The sequence below is a fragment of the Erinaceus europaeus genome, chromosome 15, assembly GCF_950295315.1.
Source record: "Erinaceus europaeus chromosome 15, mEriEur2.1, whole genome shotgun sequence".
In the NCBI taxonomy this organism is placed as follows: domain Eukaryota; kingdom Metazoa; phylum Chordata; class Mammalia; order Eulipotyphla; family Erinaceidae; genus Erinaceus; species Erinaceus europaeus.
Genome location: NC_080176.1, coordinates 42457750 through 42479026, shown reverse-complemented (window position 1 = coordinate 42479026; position 21277 = coordinate 42457750). Strand labels below are relative to the sequence as shown.

The 21277-nt window shown below is 36.9% G+C and overlaps 1 protein-coding gene across 3 annotated transcripts in view; it reads left to right on the top strand.

The window, feature by feature from the left end:
* CDH2 (cadherin 2) overlaps nt 1-21277 on the top strand; it is a 248652-nt gene that overhangs the window by 169290 nt on the left and 58085 nt on the right. For all 3 annotated transcript variants that reach the window (XM_007520069.3, XM_060173647.1, XM_060173648.1), the window contains 5 exons: nt 6501-6727; nt 8652-8798; nt 11582-11737; nt 17571-17715; nt 19790-19962. In XM_007520069.3, the coding sequence (XP_007520131.1) occupies nt 6501-6727; nt 8652-8798; nt 11582-11737; nt 17571-17715; nt 19790-19962 (848 nt within the window). The remainder of the gene's footprint in view (nt 1-6500; nt 6728-8651; nt 8799-11581; nt 11738-17570; nt 17716-19789; nt 19963-21277) is intronic.

Genomic DNA, 21277 nt, shown 5'->3' with positions numbered 1-21277 from the left:
AGAAAAAAGAAAAGGCAAAATACCATGTTGGTACATATGGTGTTGGTAATTGAACTGGGTTGAACTGGGTACCTCAGATATGCAAGTTCAACAATTTAGCACTCCAGCTAAATGTATTGTAAATTTTTTTATATTTATTTATTTTCCCTTTAGTTGCCCTTGTTGTGGTTATTGATGTCGTTGTTGTTTGATAGGACAGAGAGAAATGGAGAGAGGAGGGGAAGACAGAGAAGGGGAGAGAAAGACAGACACCTGCAGACCTGCTTCACCGCCTGTGAAGCGACTCCCCTGCAGGTGGGGAGCTGGGGGCTGGAACCGGGATCCTTATGCCAGGTCCTTGCGCTTTGCTCCAGTGCGCTTAACCCGCTGCACCACCGCCCGACTCCCTTGTAAATTTTTTAAAACAGCTGTTCATGCCTTTCTCACTTAGTTTTTTCATCACTCTGTAGTTCATTAATAAGTATTGCTCTGTACTAGCGAAGAAAAAAATGCTCCTAACACTGAACCTATTTATATTTTCCTAGTATTCCTTCAATAATAGCAATTAATGTAGAGAAATAATAAAGTAGAGATATATTTAGATGCAAAAATAGTTTTGTGTTCTCTTATAATTGTTTCTAAATATGGTGTGATATTTTGCTAGGAGAAAAATTAATAGTCATGTGTGAGTATTTGCAGGTTTATATGGTTTATGTAGTGCTGCTATACTTAACTGCTAGTATATTTAATATATGTGTGATTTCCGGTTGATTATTTATAAGGATATTATGGTTAGCATTAATTTGAGGTATTGCTTTAAAGGTAAAAAATGTGCATTAAAATAATTATTTGCCTGGTGTTCAATTTTACATTAATCGTGTTAGCCAAGTTTTATGTAGGCTAGAGCTTAGTAACTATATTTTGTGTAAGCAAGCTATGCAGTAGCTCTAACAATATTTTGTTTAGTATTATGATGTTTTAACAACATAATAGTGTTGTTTATATTTGGATAATCATTGAACCAAGCACTTTTTTTTTTTTAGTTCTTTATGAAAATTTACTTCCTTTTCTCCTACATTATGAAATTTTGGGCTTTTTCTTTGAGTTACCTGAGCACTTATGCAATTTTAGTGTTTTAATGTGACTAAGATTGTTCAGTCAGGAAAAAAAAAACTTCAAATTAAGTTCCTGATTATTTAAAAAAATAATAGAATTTAAACTTCATTACACATGCCCATTAAAAATCTTCACAGCTAGGTTATTGTGTAAAGCTATCAGTTCTATTATGTTATCTAACTTGGATTAATATTCCCTGTGACAGTTCACTGGAACTTACATAATTTCTATACTTAAAGACACTGCAGAAACTGATGGATGACAGCCCGCTCCTTTCAAATGCCTTATAATACTGTAAAGATGCACTTTAAATTAGCAGACGTTATTATTTGACCAATTTTAGGTTTGAGAAAATGTGTACCAAGTACAGGAAGTTTCCTATCTCACCTGCCTTTACTTCCAGAACTTTCCTTAGAATTAACATCTTGCATTACTGTGACACTTTCATGACACCATCAGTGATATTAGTAACAAAAGCCTATAACTTACATTAGGATTTCCCCTGTGTTGTCTTGTTCCATAAGTTCTGGCAAATAGGTGCTATCAATTAGTCACTGTTAAAACTATCACAGAGAATAGCTTTAATGCTAAGAATGAGCTATAATTTGAAATAAATTCAATATCAACATTTTTAAAAAGAAAACATAGTAAAGGGTAAAACTATGTCACATTTTGCAACATGAAAGTCGCAAATTTTATTACTTTCCCACCCATGAGGAAAGTGTTTTAATAGTGGAAATCTTGCTGTATTTCTTCCTTTCCATAAAATTCACATGTCAATGACTTTTGCTCAGTTACCTCATCCTCAATGTTAATTTTTAAAACAAATTTAAATAATTTAATGCCTTGGGAGCCAGGTGGTGGCACTGCAGGTTCAACACACATAGTACGAAATGCAGGAACCCTCTCAAGAATCCTGGTTCGAGCCCCCGGCTCCCCACCTGTAGGAGGGGTTGCTTCACAAGCGGTGAAGCAGGTCTGCATGTGTCTGTCTTTCTCTCCTCTTCTCTTTTTTTTTTCTTTTTTCTTTTTTTAATTTTTTATTTACAAAAGGAGACATTGACAAAACCATGGGATAAGAGGGGCATATAGCTTCGCACAATTCCCACCACCAGAACTCCATATACCAACTCCTCCACTGATAGCTTTCCTACTCTTTAACTCTCTGGGAGTGTGGACCCAAGATCATTGTGAGATGCAGAAGGTTGAAGGTCTGGCTTCTGTAATTGATTCCCCGCTGAACATGGGCATTGGCAGTTTGATCCATACTCCCATCCTGTCTCTCTCTTTCCCTGGTGGGGAAGAGCTCTGGGGAAGCTGAGCTCCGAGGCACATTGTCTGTCCAGGGAAGTCTGGTAGCATCCTGTTAGCATCTGGAACCTGGTGGCTGAAAAGAGAGTTAATATACAAAGCCAAACAAACTGTTGGACAATTATGGACCTAAAGGCTGGAATAGTGCAGATGAAGCATTGGGGGGTCCTCCATTTTGTAGATAGCTAGTAGGCATATTTTAGTTAGATTTCAGAGGGCTTGTAGCTATACTAGTGTTTTGTTGTTGTTGTTTTTGCCTGAGCCTGAAATCTAATATGCAGGTGAATCCTAATTATTGTCTGGGGAGATGTTGTCATGGCTGGAAAAAGGACCAGAAAGCTGGATCAGGGAAGAAAGTAGCTCCCTAATATGGGAAAGGGGTATAAATATTATTGACTGCAAACCCCATTGATTTGATGTGATCTGGGGCCCATAATTAGCTTAGGAGTCTGTGTGACTTCTGCATCCCTCTAGATCTGAGTTCACATTCTGGATCAGAGTAGGAACATTCTATGCTGCCCCAGTATCGACCCATCTTCCTCAGGTGTAACATAGAGTATGTTGTCCATCCTCCCTTCGGAGGATGAAACATTCTCTACCATTTTTGATCCAGGTTGAGGGCAAGGTCCTATGGGGGCCCACAAAGGGATCAATTTTGTTGTTCCTGATAGAGATGACCAGTAACAATGGAGAGAGGGATTTATTTGAAGTCTAGGCCCATCAAGTCTGTTTGGGAGACTAGGGACTCCTGATTAGGGCCCCGGCTGGTTTTTTTCTTTTATTTTTAAAAAATATTAATTAATTAATTTATTATTGGATAGAGACAGAGAGAAATAGAGAGGGGAGGGGGAGATAGAGAGGGAGAGAGACAGAGAGACACCTGCAGCCCTACTTCACCACTTGTGAAGCTTTCCCCCCGCAGGTGGGGACAAGGGGCTTGAACCCAGGTCCTTGTGCACTATAATGTGAGTGCTTAACCAGGTGTACCACCGCCTGGTCCCTCTTCCCTTCTCTAGCTTCTCTCTGTCCTACCCAAAAAAATATGTTTAAAAAAAAATGGCCACAGGAGCAGTGGATTTGTAGTGTGGGCACCAAGCCCCAGCAATAACCCTGGAGGCAAATGACTTCTGTTTACTTTCCTTGATTAAAAATATAATTTTATTTATATATTTGTTGGACAGAGACAGAGTGGGAAGGAACAGATAGAGAGGAAGAGAGAAAGAAACACTTGCAGCACTGCTCCATTGCTTATGGAGCTTTCCTCTTGCAGGTGAGGACCAAGGACTTGAACCCAGGTCCTTATGTAATTTAATACATATGCTCTACTGGGTACAACACCACCGAGCCCTCATATCTACTTTCCTTTTTAATCCAGTTCTTGTGCATAACTTTTGTCTCATTATTCATGGATGCCTTTTTGAAAGGCTAAGTAAGCATTATCAACAAATAGAATTTGCGGGTCATGAATACTGGGATTGGGCAGTGGTGGACTTTGCTAAGTGCACACATTACCATGCACAGTGACCAGAGTTCAAGCCCCCACTCCCCACATGGAAGAAAGATACTTCAGGAGTGCTAAAGCAGGCATGCCGGTGTCTATCTTCCTTTCTGCCTCTCTTATTCTTCCTCCTTTCTCAATTTCTCTATTAAATAGAAAGGGGTTGTGGGGGTGGGGGAGAAGAAGAAGGAAAAGAAAGGATAAAAAAAAAAAAAAAAAAACCAGCCAATGGAAGCAATGGCACCTAGCCCTCAAAATAACCCTGGTGGCAATTAATAATAATAATAATATCATGGCAACTATGTTATAGCAATGTTTCTACTTTTTTCATTGACTTCTGTGCTTCTATAAAAGCCATTCTTTTTGCATAAGTTTCAGTACTTGGTTTAGAAAAGAGTTAAATAGAGTACATGTTAATTCCATCTAAGTCATGAATGAAACCAGAGGCAGTTAATGTTGATCAGTAGTTAAAAGTGGAATGACTGCATTACCCATTGTGTTAGACTACACATTGGAAGACACAAACAAAAGGAATTCACTTTCTTATGGTCCTGGAAGCTAGAAATCTGAAGTCAAGATGTCAGATGGGTTGATTTCTCTTTAGAGATTGCTCCTTAGCCTCCTCTTCGGTGCATCCTTACATGGTGCATCCTTTCTTCTGTATTCACTTAGTTCTATGTTCAGATTTTCCATTAAAGGGGCACTAGTCATAATGGGTAAACCAATATGAACTCATTTAACCTTTATTACCCCATCTAGAGATCATAGTAACAATTACTTTCATAATCTAAGTTATTTGTAGTTAGTGCTTCAGCATGAGTTGGGAGGAGTCCAGTTTTATCTGTAGCACATACTGAAATTAGTAAGCTTTTTAATTTGTGATATTTAAAAATAGTGACATATGGTTATTATGGCTTAAGGATGTCACACACAGCTAGGCACTGTGTACATATTAAATTAGAACAGTGAGATGAAGTCAGGCCTAATATCACACCAAAGAGACACCAGGAAATCTTTTGATTTATTTTCAATAAATATGTTGATAAAACTGGCTTAATATACAAAGAAAGCATGTAATATAAAACTACTTTAAGTCTGAATAATGCTGTCATTTTCCCCCAAGTTTAATATTAGCACAAGTGAGAATCGCCATTTATTTTATATAAAAACTTCAAACAACTGAGTAATATATATTTCACTGACTCAGAATGACTGTTGGTGAGATAGAGTAGAAAAACCAGTTGACTCTAAATAACTGACCTTTATGTAATTTCTCCTAATTGTTTTCTGCAATCCCAGAACTTCTAAGGTCAGACACTTCTTATTCACAATATGTGCAGTGACCCTTTGTAATAAAGCCACTGGTTTATTTTTTTCTCTTTCCCAAAGTCTCCTTTTTTCTCTCCCTACATCATTCTAACACCTGAATGCAAACTGGTAGCACAGTACCAAAGTAACAGAATAGTCAGTTAGGACCACAGGGCACATGAATCACTGTCACCTCCGCCAGTCTCACATTATCACCGCATTGTGAAGGGCTGCAGCTACTCCTTTGCAGGGCATATAGGGTATACTTCAAGCTAAGTACTTATTTTAATACTTTATTCAGGGAGTTGGCCAGTAGGTAGCGCAGCAAAGGGCAGTTAAGCAAAGGGCAAGGACTGGCCTAATGATCTCGGTTTGAGCCCCAAGTTCCCCACCTGCAGGGGAATGGCTTCACAAGTGGTGAAGCAGGTCTGCAGGTGTCAATCTTTATCTCCCCCTCTGTCTTCCCCTCCTCTCTCCATTTCTTTCTGTCCTATCCCACAATAACTACAAGGACAACAAAAGAGAGTAAGTATATAGATATTTTTAAAAATAGTTTATTCTTTGGCCTTTGTAGAGTCTAAATGTTCTCATGGGCATTTCTTTCTTTTTCTTTCTTTCTTCCTTTTTTTCTTACTTCTTTTTTAAAAGTTGAGAGAATGAGAAAACAGTCCACCTGTATTGTACATCTGCTTGCCATGAACATGACCCAGGTTTGAACCTGGCCCCTACTTTGTAGGAAGCTTTGATGCAATAGTATCTCTCCCTGTCTGTGCCTCTTGCCTTCTATCTGAAAAAGTTGACCCAGAGCAGTAAAACCTGAGTGGTAGCAAGTACAGCTGAAAAGTCTAGTGCCAGTAATTGCGAGCTATGCGTTTAGTTAGATTCCTTTGCACTTTTGCAGGGGAGAGACCAGGTGTCAACAGCCATGGGTATAGATGATTCTCTTGGGTTGTTTTCCTCATCTGCAGAATAGATGTAACAGTTCCCACTTCAGGGAATTATTACTAAAATAAGTCTCCTTGGGCTGGGGAGATAACATTATGATGGTGATTTGTTGAGATACACAGCAAGTGTCCAGGATGCTAAAGCTTTTGCAAACAAATTCTGGGGAACAACTTAGATTCACAACCTGGTGTTCCCTGCTATGAGACTGGATGTAATAATGTGAAACGAAAGCTTATGTGTTTGATGTTAATGTATTCTCTGCAGTAATTTAATCCGGATATAGACAAATCTTAGTTCTTGCTTTTATATTATAATTATATGTATACATTTATTATTTTTATAGTGAAATTTAGCAACTGCAATGGAAAAAGGAAAGTACAATATGAAAGCAGCGATCCAGAAGATTTTAAAGTAGATGAAGATGGCATGGTGTATGCTGTGAGAAATTTCCCCCTCTCCTCTGAACACGCAAAGTTCCTGATATATGCCCAAGACAAAGAAACCCAGGAAAAGTGGCAGGTAGCAGTAAAATTGAGCCTCAAGCCAACGTTAACAGAAGATTCAGTTAAGGTAGAGTATCAAAATAGAATTTTGAAGTTATGTTTGGAATTTTGACGTCTATAGTTTGAGTTAAATGTCTGTGTTGCTTATAATCGCATTCATGAATCACCAGTATTTGATTTTTATTAACTTCAGTTGATTTCAGATTGTCACTACTGTTTTGCTGCTATCAGAATATCAATAGTGTGTATTTAGTTTTACAGGCTAGTCAGACTACGTCTACTGTAAACAATCAATAATTGCATTTCAACTGTTTATACTTTGTGATTTGTAGTTACATTTAAATAAAAAGCTCTAACTTTAAAAAAAAATTGTTTAATTATTTTTATTTATTATTGTATAGAGACAGCCAGAAATTGAGAGGGAAAGGGTGATAGAGGAGAGAAACAGAGAGACACCTGCAGCCCAGCTTCACCACTTGCAAAGCTTTCTTCTGGCAGGTGGGCACTAGGGGGCTTGAACCTGGGTCCTTGCGCACCGTAACATGTATGCTCCACCAAGTGCACCACCACCCAGCCCCTAAATATTTTAGAAATTTTATAGACTTAAGTATAACTCCCCCCCTCCAAAATTTTTTTCCAGAGAATGTTATAATTCTCTGGAATACAGATTTATAGTAGCAACAGAAAAGCATTTCTGGCAAAGAATATTAGGGTTTTGTCTTGTCACTTAAATGTCAAGTTGGAGGGGGTAAGCAGCATGAATTATATATCCTACCTACAAGACTTTTTAAAAATGATATGTTCTCTCTGGTACAAGGTGTTGTAAGACTATGTAAAAGAAATAAAGAAATAAAGTACATTAGCTGATAGTCTGGTGAAGTTCACCATTAATTGAGCACTTTAAATAATTTATTATACTAGGAATTTTAAATAAAATTCATAGATTCTTATAAAGTCATAATGATTTTATTATTTTCAGAATAACAAGGTTCCTTTAGTGGAATTAAAACATATGAAGAAGCACTACACAGATATTCTGAACTCCTTGATCTTCTAGATGATGACTTATTTTGTACATTTCTTTATACTGTGAAAGATATTCATACAGATGATTGTATATAATGCAAATGTGTGATATGTGCACCAGTAATCAGATATAGGCAATACATCTAAAGAAAAGATGCCACCTTTTTTATATCAGTATTGAGCTTTCATTGTGTGAATTATAATTTACTAATCTGTTAGCTGTCAAAGAGCTTCATAGCTTTTGGGTATGCAATGTGAGAAACTGGTAACTAACTGGATGAAAAGATGGTTTCCTTGTTGATGATTTGCTGCGTTCCAACAAACCAACTAGGACATTTTCACTGAAGCTGCGAGGGCTAATAACTAAAATGTCGACAGAGAGAGGGAGAAAGAGAAGAAAATGTTGACAGCCAGCAGTGATGAATACTCAGTGTGCAAAGTGGGTCATCTTCAGCATCCATCACAGTTGACATAGGTTTAGAATAATTACAGCATTAATTCTGTGGGATTTAATAGGGTCATAAATATTTGAGACATTCCTTAGCAGGATGTATTAAACTTCTCTTGGAATTCAAATTATGTTTCAGCACATCAAGATCTAAATTTAATGTACAGTAGCACATTACCTGAACTGTGGTTTAAACTAATGAGAAACATAAAAGGGTACTACTTAATTTTGCCCGATATTAACTACTATCTAAGTTGGCTTATAGAAACTGCAAATAGTTTGTGTAGTTATGTCACCTATTACGTTATGTGCAATTCAATATTTCGGGGAACTAGAATCTCAGATCTTTATGTTGTTTTCTATTATTTTTAAGGGGACAAGGAAAACACCTTGAGCTTTACTTTACTGTTCATAATAAACTGCCATTCTGTGCTTTCAGGTCTTTGGTTGATGTGATGTATTTTCAGGAAATGTTTGTTCTAGTATTCAGGATGTCTTGTTTTATTTTAATATGAAGGAGTCACGAGAAGTTGAAGAAATACTGTTTCCAAGACAATTGACTAAGCACAGTGGCCACCTACAAAGACAGAAGAGAGATTGGGTTATCCCTCCGATCAACTTGCCAGAAAATTCCAGAGGACCTTTTCCCCAAGAGCTTGTCAGGGTAGGGTGGCATACGTTTAATGATCTCTGTGACATCTATTAAATGTACGTTAGAAACATTTTTACCTGTTTGTACAAAGTACACTATATACACAGATATGCATACTCTTAAAGTAATAGTTACATAGATAGATAGATAGATAGATAGATAGATATAGATATATATATATAGAGAGAGAGAGATACTTGCACTTTTTTTTTTGTAAAGATGAAATATCCATAGTTCTTCTTCTAGCGTTTGCCCTTATTCCGTAGCCAGTCAACAGCGTCAGGTTGAGCCTGATGCAAAGTTTCGAGACCTCCTTCCAATCTGGAGAGGTGGTAGTCGTTGACTATGTGGGACATTGTCTGTAGCCGCAGGGGCAGTTTGGGTCGTCTCTGGCTCCCCAGCGATGGAACATAGCAGCGCACCGGCCATGGCCTGTTCAATAGCGATTGAGGAGGGCCCAATCATAACGTGCTAGGTCAAAGCCGGGTTGACGCTTGCAGGGGTCTGTGATGAGGTGTTTGTTCTTTACCTCAGCTGACTGCCAACTCTGTTTCCAAGAGTCTGGAACAGAGAAGACCAGTGTAGGCGTAGGAGACCAGATTGGATGACGAGACGTCAAGCGTTGAACAGGGTGGACTCGAAGAGCAGGACCAACAGCTTGAAAGCTGTCAGGAGCTTGTTGCTGGCTTTGAAAGTGACTGGGATCCATGTGGATTCAGTCGGCTAGGAAGGATCGTCAGTTTCCCCAATGAATGGGTACTCACGGGATGCACCACAGGAAGGTCGATCCATTGCATCCCATATCTATAGTGTTGTAGAAACTCATTCCTTACTCTTTAGTAACTTATATTATTTGTAGATAGAGCTTTCTGTGGCTTCTATATATGGTGGCTGTTAAAGTTTGTCTAGAGTGTGAATATATTAAGCCCTAACTCCAAGTGCATTCTCATCAACACAATACATATCCCTACTACATACACATACACCCACACCACACCACACTCACCTTGGTTTCTCTGTCCAAAAACCATTCTTTAAGATGATCTTTGCCCTCTACCAATAGCTGTTGGACCCAAAAGAAAATAGAAGAGTCAGTCATTTATTGCTAGAAATACCAGCACCAAGTTCATTTGAAAGTTGAAAAGCAGTCACCTCTTTTTACTGTTAACAATAGTGGTAGTAGTTTTGGAGCCCTGCAAAAACATAGACTTTAAATGGGAGAAGTAAGCATTTTTCAAGTTATTTGAAGTGCATAACATCAGATGTGGAGGGAAAAAAAACCCTAAACAGATATTTCTATAGGTTTCATATAATTAACAATCTGTTATCTATTACAAAGGAAGCATAAAGACATTCATTCTATTCTCGTTTGTTAGAAGGTAAATATCTCTTTATGTGATAAATTTCATGATCCAGTACATAATTTCTGAAAGCCATATTTTAATCAGTGATTTATTTTTATATGTCATATTTTAATGATCGTGATAATTTGATCGAATGTGTTACAACCAACATATAAAGGTGTCTTTTATTTTCTTATTTTAATGGACAGTGAGAAAAAGAAACATGCAGCTAGATTGTATATTAGATTAAATATATTTACCCAATATATAGAGAGAGATCTCTTATTATCACCTCCAAATAGCATTGTTCTGGTTATGATTTCTATATACTATCCTTTTACTTCCTTTCCTCTTTTATTTCATATTTTTTGCCACCAATACTACCCCTATGTCTCCATGCCTACACAAATACACTATTTCCAGTAGCCATTTTTTAAAAGATTAATTTATTAAAAGGGGGAAGGGAGAAGAGAGAAGAGGTCATGAACCGGAGAATCATTATGGCGTGAATTTGGGACCTCATGTTTGAGAGTTCAGTACCTTATTCATTGCACCACCTCCAAGACTACCATTTTTAACAGAAGGTGAAAGACTGTGAGATATATAAAGATATCTGCAATACCACTCCATCACTGGTTAATCTTCCCTGCACATGGGGACCAGGAACTTGAACCTGAGTCCTCACACATTGAAGTGTGTCTTCTCTACCCAGTGAGCCACTGTCCAGACCCCTTTTCTCTTTCTGTAGCATATTCTGTGACTAAAAACCTGTATGCTTACTTGTTCCTGTGAAATATTCTATTTGGAGGAAAGGATAGTGAACCAGGAATGGGTGAAATTTTGAGATTATAGAAAAATATTCTTAGATCATTCCTTGTATTCTTTGTAATTAATAAATAATTCTGGTTAATAACTGTCATCTTAAAATGATGGGAGAATCTTTAGTTGTGATTAATATTGTCAGTATAATGCGTATGCATTGATTTGATTTCCAGACTCAAACATAAGCCTGGGATTCCCATGTGACATTTTTCTTCATACCACAGTGAGACAATTATTTCCAACCTCACTGAGCAAAGGGGTAAACAGTTTTGATACTAATTATGTTGGACACCTGTTAACTAGGCTAAATATTCTGACCTAGAAACTCCCAGGATAGAAATTGATTCTGTTTTAAACTGCCACTTTCTTACTTTTTTTTTTTTCTTTTTTCACTGTTCTTAGTGAGTGTTTTTATAGATGGTAATGTTGCTCTCAATCCCCCTGGTGAAAGATGACATCTGTTTTTGAAGTCTCTCACCAACAAATAAAAATGTTTGGGACTGGGGGGAGTTTTTCTAAGGAGATGGGATGGCACATGTAGTTCAAAAAAAGGGTCGGGATGGGATTGTCCTGTCTCTGATAATGAGCTCATTTTGTCTGTGGTTTAATGATTGTCTTCTTGATCCTCAGATCAGATCTGATAGAGATAAAAATCTCTCACTGCGGTACAGTGTCACAGGGCCAGGAGCAGATCAGCCTCCAACTGGCATCTTCATTATCAACCCCATCTCAGGGCAGCTGTCAGTGACCAAACCTCTGGATCGTGAGCAGATCGCACGATTTCACGTAAGAATTCTCCCAACTGATAATCTTATAGAGATGCAAAGAATTTCCCCTTTGCTTCCCATGTCAGAATGAAAACTTTGCTACTGACTTTTAACATTAAAATACAATTTCTGGGGAGTTGGGCGGTAGCACAGTGGGTTAAGTGCACGTGGTGCAAAGCACAAGGACTGATGTAAGGATCCTGGTTCAAGCCCTCTGCTCCCTACCTGCAGAGGAGTCCCCTTCACAGGCAGTGAAGCAGGTCTGCAGATGTCTGTCTTTCTCTCCCCCTCTCTGTCTTCCCCTCCTCTCTTCATTTCTCTCTGTCCTATGTAACAATGACAACATCAGTGATAACAATGATAACTACAACAATAATAAAAAACAAGGGCAACAAAAGGGAAAATAAATAAATATAAAAAATAAAATTTCTGTAGCTTTTTACATTTTATTTTATATCTTTTAATTTTATTTATTTATTGGATGGAGAAAGCCAGAAATCAAGAGGGAAAGAGGAGAGACAGAGAGACACCTGCAGACCTGCTTTTCTGTTCGCAAAGCTTTCCCCCTGCAGGAAAGTCCGGGGGCTCAAACCCAGATCCTTGCACAGTGACATGTATACTTAATCAGGTGTGCCACCATCCAGCCCCTGAAATTTATTTTAATCATTAGCTTGTTATATAGAATGAATAAATACTCATGATAAAAAGGAAGTGCCAGAGGAGAAAAGTGAAATATCTAATCTCAGTCATTTTTATATATTGATGTAGCTAAAAATTAAAGAGGAAAATTTATATAAGGGTCAGAATTATTACACATCTAATAGAGATAAACAATAATTTTGTTAACCACATAATAGTCCACTTAGTGCATAGTGTACTGTAAATATAAATAAGTATATGTGTATGACAAATCTATATAGCTATGGATATATATACATATATATATGCATCTATGTTTACTGTTTTATCTGTTCCAGTTATCTGATTATTACCATAATGGAGTACATAAACAAACATTTGTATTTTGTTCCCTATATAATTATTTACAAAATGAAGTTTTCCTTTCCCCCCTTTTAATTAATTAGTTAATTAATTTAAAATGTGTATTTTCCCTAGGGTTACTGCTGGGGCTTTGTGCCTGCACCACGAATCTACTGCTCCTGGAGGCTTTTTTTTTTCTCCCCCTTTTGTGGCCCTTGTTGTTTTATCATTGTGGTTATTATTGTTGTTGTTATTAATGTCATCCTGGTTGGATAGGACAGAGAGAAATGGAGAGGGGAGGGGAAGACAGAGAGGGGCAGAGAAAGACACCTGCAGACCTGCTTCATTGCCTATGAAGCATCTCCCCTGCAAGTGGGCAGCCGGGGCTCAAACCGGAATCCTTACTTTGGTCCTTGTGCTTTGTGCCACCTGCATATAAACCACTGTGCTTCCACCGACCCGCTGTTTTTCCTTCTTTTTGATAGAGATAGAGAGAAATAAAGAGGGAAGGGGGAGAGGAAACAGAGAGACTCTTGCACCACTGCCTCACCATTTGTGAAGCAACAAAGCAAACCCCCCACCCCCGCCGAGTCCCCCCATTTGTGGGGACTGAGTGCTTGAACACAAATTCTCTTCAGTAGTAAAGTGTGCACTCTATTGGATGCACCACTGTCTATCCCCCGGCCTTTTCCCTCTTAACCTTTCTTTCTAACATTCAGTTTCACCAGTCAGCTGATGTAAGGAATATTTATGTATTTATTTTGCCTCCAATGTTATCGCTGGGACTCAATGCCTGTACTATGAATCCACTGCTCCTAGAGGCTATTTTTTTCCCTTTTGTTGACCTTGTTTTTATTGTTGTTGGATAGGAAAGAGAGAAATGGATAGAGGAGGAGAACACAGAGAGGGGGAGAGAAAAATAGACACCTGCAGACCTGCTTCACATCCCCTGCAGGTGGGGAGCCAGGGGTTCCAGCTTAGCTCCATGTGCGCTTAGCCTGCTGCCCTATCATCTGGCCTCCATAAGGAATTTTTTGTAGACATAATGCATTTTAAAATACATTTTAAAATTTATTTTAATGAGAGATACACAGAGAAGGTGTAGAGGGAGAAAGAGAGAGAGGATACCCAGACTACAGCACTGATCAGCTCTGGCTTATGGAGGCACTTGGGGTTGAACCTGGTGCCTCAGAGTCTCAAGCATGAAAGTTTTTTTGGCATAATTGTTATGCTGTCTATCCAGCCCTGCACATTTCTTATGCTGATTTACATTGTTCTTAAATTTATATTTGATTCAGCTTTTTACTCACTTCTAACAGTTTTTTCTATGTTGCTTATATGCTACTAATTTAAAAACTTAGTGTGCATTGATTTCTCTAATTTAAAAACACTACTGTAGTGAATATTGTTAAATTTAGGAATTACTTAGTAAATGGAAGTTTCAGAAGGAAATATGTTACTTTTTTTCTCTTCCTTTTCTTTTCTAGCTTTCTTTCTTTCTTTCTTTTTTTTTTTTTTTTGTATCCAACCTTACATGTTTTCCTGGAATAAGATTTCAAAATTTCATCCCCAAGTTTAATATAGTAACTTTGATCTTTAGTACTTCTCTAATTTCTTCCTGGTTTGCTTAAAATGTTTAGTGAAAATATGTTAAAAAGATAATGTATATACTCTGTAGAAACTGTTCAATAATGAAGCTTAAAATAGTGTAGTATTAAGAAGAAATTAGAAGTTATTGGTTATGGGGGGTCAGGTGGTGGCGCACTGAGTTAAGTGTACATGGTACAAAGCACAAGGATCTGGGTTTGAGCCTCTGGTAACCCAACCCTTCTATCCCCCCCCCCCCCACTTCTTTCTCAATTTCTGTCCTATCCAATAAAATGGAAGGAAAAAAAAAAAAGGCCACCAGGAGCAGGTGCTGGCACCGAGTCCCAATGGTAAAACCCTAGAGGCAATAAATAAATAACATGGCAGTGATCAAGCTGTCAATTTTTTATTGTGCCTTTGGAGCAAATTCCTAAAACTAGAATTATTTTAAATACAGTAAAATTGTTCTCTAGAATGGTTGGGCTCTATTGGATTTACTCTTTCATTTGGGGGAGATAAACTTTTTTAAAGTATTTTATTTATTTTATTTTTGAGGGAGATGCAGAGAGAGACAGACACAGAGAGAAACACCAGAGCACTGCCCAGCTCTGGCTTATTGTGGTGCAGGGGACTAAACCTGAGACTTCAGGAGCCTCAGGCATGAGAGTCTCTTTGCATAACCATTATGGTATCCACCCCCTCTCCTGAGGTAAACTTTCTGCACCTTTATCAGTTCCAGCGTTTATTATTATCATTTTCTCTTGCATTATGATAATAAGAAACTTATCTGTGGTGATGTCAGTGTTTGACTTGTCATATATTTCCTCCTTTTATTTTCATATTTCAAACTTTGTCTACAATTTAACCTTTTTATTACTGCAGCTTTTTAATTCTGGATTTTCATCTGTTGTTCTTATGGTTTTATGTAAATGTTTAACATGTGTGAAGTTTATTTTAGTAAAATAATGCAAGTTATAGAGTAATATTGCTTTTTCTTTTATGACTAGACAAATGTCCTAACATGGTGTATTGAATTAGTAGTCTCATAGTTTATTATCTACATTTAGTCACTCAAAATTTTTCTTGCCTGTCTGTTTGCTTTTTGAATCTTATTTTAAGTCTGAAAAATTATTCAACACTCATCCCAAAGACTTTGATTGCTTTATCAATCTTTTTTTTTAAATTCCTGGAATAGAGATCATTCTAAATGCTTTTATATTCTAAAAATAAAGGAAAACTTCCAAAGCTTTCACAAAGACAACATAGTATTTACAGAAAAAGCATATTGACACACAATAGATGGGGTCTCTAATTAAACTGATTTTGATTTATTAATAACAATAAGCATTTTTAAAAAATAAAATTTACAGAATATGTTTTCTTACATTAACTCTTGCTTTCTGAATGTGTATTGTTAACCAAAGTTCAGGAAATAGATATTTTCAGGTCAACTTGGGGGTAAATTCTTGCTCTCAGCATTTTTATTAGTTCCACATATATATAAGTAAATTAAAGAATCACAAGGAAAACTCAGTACTTAGACTAAGTTAATATGAAATTTTAAGTGAAAGAAAAAAAAATGACCATTTTTGTAACTGTGAAAAAGCCTGCTATGGAAAAAACTAAATATTAAAAAACAGTCTGCTATCAAATTTGTATAATTTTAAGTGTTAAAATCATCACTAAGCTAAAAAGAAATACATTGTTGCTTCTTGATAAAGCATATCCAACAGTCTGTGTCATACTTGAAAGAAAAATGATGTAAATATTCCCATTTTTTTTAAAAGGGAGGCACCACACAGGTGTGTGTGTGTATATATATATATATATGATGGATCTCTATATGCTAGATGTAAACATTTTGAAGACATTCTACCAGAATAAAGAGTAATAAAATTTCTATAATCCTTATTAAAAAAAACTGTCAGACTTGTGACAAGAATAACTCTCTTATATATTCATGTACATATAATATTTGTGAGTGACTTTAAAATGTATAAACATTGGCCTGTGACGAACTTCTCATACAAGTGGAATCTTTCTTTTTCTTCTCTTGATGCCCTTGACTGCTTTTAGGTGGTTTTGTTCCTTTGTTGTAGAGTGAACTCCCAACATGATTCAGCTCTGTGGGCCACTTTTTGTTGGGGGTGGGGTGAGGTGGAGTGGGGTGGTGGCGGGATGGGCCATAGCCCTAGAGCTTTCTCTGGTGCTATAACATCTCCTTTGTCATGCAGGGACCGAATTTGGGCTACATACCTGATATTGTAGGAGCCTGACCTGGAAAGTTATCTCTCTGAAACAAGGAGTGCCACACTTTTAATCACCCTGATTCTACATGATTTTATATATTACTTCTTTAATAATAATAATAAAAGAAAATGCTTGTGCACTAGACATAGCTATTTAGATATGAGCTCCATCACAGATAGCCTTCCCTAATTCCCTCGCCTTCAAATGTGGGTCATTTCTACTTCACTCTTTTTAAAAAAATTTTTAAGTATTTATTTATTCCTTTTTGTTGCCCTTGTTTTAATGTTGTAGTTATTGTTGTCTTTGTTGTTGGATAGGACAGAGAGAAATGGAGAGAGGAGGGGAAGACAGAGGGGGGAGAGAAAGACAGACATCTGCAGACCTGCTTCATCGCCTGTGAAGAGACTCCCCTGCAGGTGGGGAGCCCGGGGCTTGAACCAGGATCCTTCGCTGGTCCTTGTGCTTTGCTCTCTACTTCACTCTTTTATTTATGTATTAAATGATTTAAAATGGGAGTTGGGCTGTAGCGCAGCGGGTTAAGCGCAGGTGGCGCAAAGCACAAGGACCAGTATAAGGATCCCGGTTCGAATCCCGGCTCCCCACCTGCAGGGGAGTCGCTTCACAGGCAGTGAAGCAGGTCTGCAGGTGTCTATCTTTCTCTCCTCCTCTCTGTCTTCCCCTCCTTTCTCCATTTCTCTCTGTCCTATCCAACAACGACGACAACAACAATAATAACTACAACAATAAAACAGCAAGGGCAACAAAAGGGAATAAATAAAATAAATATTTAAAAAAAACAAAAAACAAACAAAAATGAGTTAAAATACAGGAGGTTTTAAGCACAGTGCTTAGATGAAGTGTGTGTGTGTGCATGTTTTCTTTATCAACTTATATTGAATTTGTCACTTAAGTTATATTATAGTATTTTAAAAATGCTTTTTTGCTTACCCTTGCTGTTTTGGTAGCTTAGTGATTGTTATCTCACTCAAGATGTAAAATCTTAAATAGTTGTGTTTTCTTCTTACATTTTGTAGTTGAGGGCACATGCTGTGGATATTAATGGAAATCAAGTGGAGAACCCCATTGATATTGTCATCAATGTAATTGATATGAATGATAACAGACCAGAGTTCTTACACCAGGTTTGGAATGGGACAGTTCCTGAAGGATCAAAGCCTGGTAAGATAACAGTTTGGAGATGATTTTGCTGAGCTATTCAGTGTCATTTCCTTTTGCTCATAATGCTTTTTAAGGGGAAAGGAAGGAGAATAACTCTTTGACAAAGAAAATAAAACAACAAAATTTCATTCTTACTTGCCATAATAATTTTCCACTTTTGAAGTTCTACTTATATCATAATTGCAAGGATTTCTTGTTAATGGTAACTTTTTTAAAAAAATCTTTCTTTACAAAAAATCATTAAAGATAAGCCATTATAGATATCTCATTCACTTGATCTACATTTCTTTTTTTTTAAGATTTTATTTATTAATGAGAAAGATAGAAGGAGAGAGAATAAACCAGATGTCACTGTGCAGCTGGGAATCAAACTCAGGACCTCATGCTTGAGAGTTGAGTGCTTTATCCACTGTGCAGCCTCTTGGATCACTTCCTTTTACTTTATTTATTTATTTGATTACTTGTTTATTTATTTATTTATTTTGCCTCCAGGGTTATTGCTGGGGCTTGGTGCCTGCACAATGAATCCACTGCTCCTGGAGGCCATTTTTCCCATTTTGTTGCCATTATTATTGTTGTTGCTGCTGTTGGATAGGACAGAGAGAAATCGAGAGAGATGGGGAAGATAGAGAGGAGGAGAGAAAGATAAGACACCTGAAGACCTGCTTCACTGTTTGTGAAGTGACCCCCCTTGCAAGGGGGGAACCAGGGGCTCAAACTGAGATCCTTATCCAGGTCCTTGTGTTTTGTGCTTAACCCATTGTATCTCAAGGCCCCTGAGCTACATTTCGATAGAGCCTCACATGAATAAAAGTCTTGGTGATCAGGAGAAGTGAATGCATTTCCTGTGGTTGATCTCTAAGTTTAAAAATATCCTAGGTGTAAGGTTTGAAATGTCATCTATCTTGATTAAACTGCATTGTAATAAAAAATTTTGGTTTTTGTTTTAGTCATTCATTCACTTGGTCATTCAGTGACTATAAAGCTTGTACTGTATACTATACACTGTGCCAGCACTGCAGATACTTGGGGATTGATTTTTGTAGGGAAAGGAAATAAAAATTATGAAGATAGGTAAATACTCAATATAGTTTTTAAAAAAAATAACTAAAGGAAGGAGTAGCATATTATCAAAGAGTTAAACCAAGAGACATACTCTGGAGAAGAGAATTGAATAATATAACTTTACGTGGGTGGATTCTGAGGCAATGATATATCATGTAGCAAGAATAACAGTTGCAAAACCTCTAAAACAACTGAATGTATTGAGTTCTCACAAAATAGGTCAATAAATGTAACTTTTTATAATCCAGTTCTTAGATCCCACAAAACATCTTAAATAGTAACTACTTTTTTTTTTCTTATTTACTTCTAAATTGCATGATTTATCTAGCTGGTTTGAACTTGTATGACCCTGATGCTTTGTGGATTTCACTCTAAAATTTCTAATAAATACAAATCCCTGAGTTTGTTACAGTATTCTTTTTAATCTCCTCAAAAATAATGAACCACACTGCCAAACCCTATTCAATGTACCAAAACAGAAATGCTTGGGATGACTCCTTATGACCTGAGCAAATGGAGTGTGCATCGTTATGCTCACAGCTACTTTCAGAAAGTGACTTAGGCATTGGGGAGAATCATGCTCAGCATGTCATTTTAGATGTTATTGCAAAATGGAAAATAAAAAAAAAAAAAACATGGCACAGGGAAGGAGCATCAGTGGCTATAAAGTGTTTTCTAAAGGTATCTGTATTTTTCATGCATGTCTTATAAATGAAGGTCTGAGGTATCTTTTAGTTGTTGAGTGAATTTATCTCAGTATAAAGTGACTCTAGATGGGTATACATTTTAATACAGTTGTTAAATAGCTAAATTGTTTGGGTTTTTTTTTTTTGCATTTTTCATGTGGCTAGTGCTTTTGTCAATAGTATTTTCAGATAAGTCTGAAGACATGAAATGTTCTCTAAAGAAATAAAATTAATGTTGGTTAAAAAATGTAGATGTGCTCTTTACTTAGAAGGCTCAGAATTGAAAGGCCATGCAATTTATTTTCCATGTGTAATCTGTCTAGGGACATACGTGATGACGGTCACTGCCATTGATGACGATGACCCAAATGCTCTCAATGGGATGTTGAGGTACAGAATCCTCTCCCAGGCTCCAAGCACCCCTTCACCGAACATGTTCACAATCAACAATGAGACTGGTGACATTATCACAGTGGCCGCTGGCCTGGATAGAGAGGTGAGTCATCCAAAAACTGAACTTGAATTTGTTCTTATTGTTAAAGGTGCCTAGTATAAAGTATGCGTTAGACCCAGGTAATATAATACATTCATAATAATATTCAGATGGTAGTTTTCACAAAGAAAACTGGTCTTTTGGCTACACGATTTTATGCTAGTCATATGATACATACATACTGCTTAAATCATTGATAGCCTGGCCAGTATTTAATGTGATAGTTGAATTAATTGAAATCAATAAACCTCTGGTACTTTGTTTTAAAGATTTTATTTATTAATGAGAAAGATAGGAGGAGAGAGAGAAAGAGCCACATGTCACTCTGGTACATGTGCTACCGGGGGCCGAACTCAGGACCTCGTGGCTGAGAACCCAATGCCCTATCTACTGTGCCACCTCCTGGACCATGTACCTTTTTTTAATTATTGAAATTTTTCTGAATTTTACCTTCCAGTCAAAAAAAATTATCAGTAATTAAGTTCAAAATCATGCCCAAATAGTGCATGCATAAATTTAGGGTAATTTATTCTTTAGAGACTAAAAATAACAAACTTTTGATTTTTTTTTTCCTGTAGACTTTGTAGTTAATTTCTATTTAGTGCAAAAAAAAGGAGGTACACTTTTATTAGACTTTGATCTTAAAGATTAACTTATTTAATAAGTCTGAATGCTAAAAACTACATTTATCCTACTAACAAACCTTCAAAGTTAAAACACATAGAAATATGTAGCTGGCATAATATTGTTAAAAGGAAATATTGACAGTATTGGTATATTAAGTACTATCAGTTAATTTTTGAGTCCGGAGTGCTAACCATTACACAATGGAACCCACCTCATTAGTTAATTTCAGTGAGGTTGTCGCACTGTGGAAGGCTTCAACCCACAGTACACCAGAATTCCTCTATGTGTATTTGTTCACGTGATTTTTTTTTTTTCTGCCAGGAATGCTTTGTACCTTTTTTCCTAATTCTGAGTCTTTGGTTATTCTTGATCACAATCAAACATTGCTTGTATCTTTCCTGAGAAGTCTTAACACACCCTTTTTCCAGTCTCTTCTGACCATTTTCTAACAAACTCTAAAGGTCATTTTTGACCTTCAGTGATCATTGTGTTAGTGAATTATTAAAGTGCAGAATCACAGAGAATCTTGCTTTGTAGATTTCCACATGAGCCAGCTTTGAGAAGGAAGCCTTTGATTATGCACATTAATAGGAAATATATCTACCATAATACATACTGCTGACAAAGATTTTAGGAGTTGGATTTTATGATCCATTATGTGCCAATTCATTGAATTGGATTAAAGCAAACA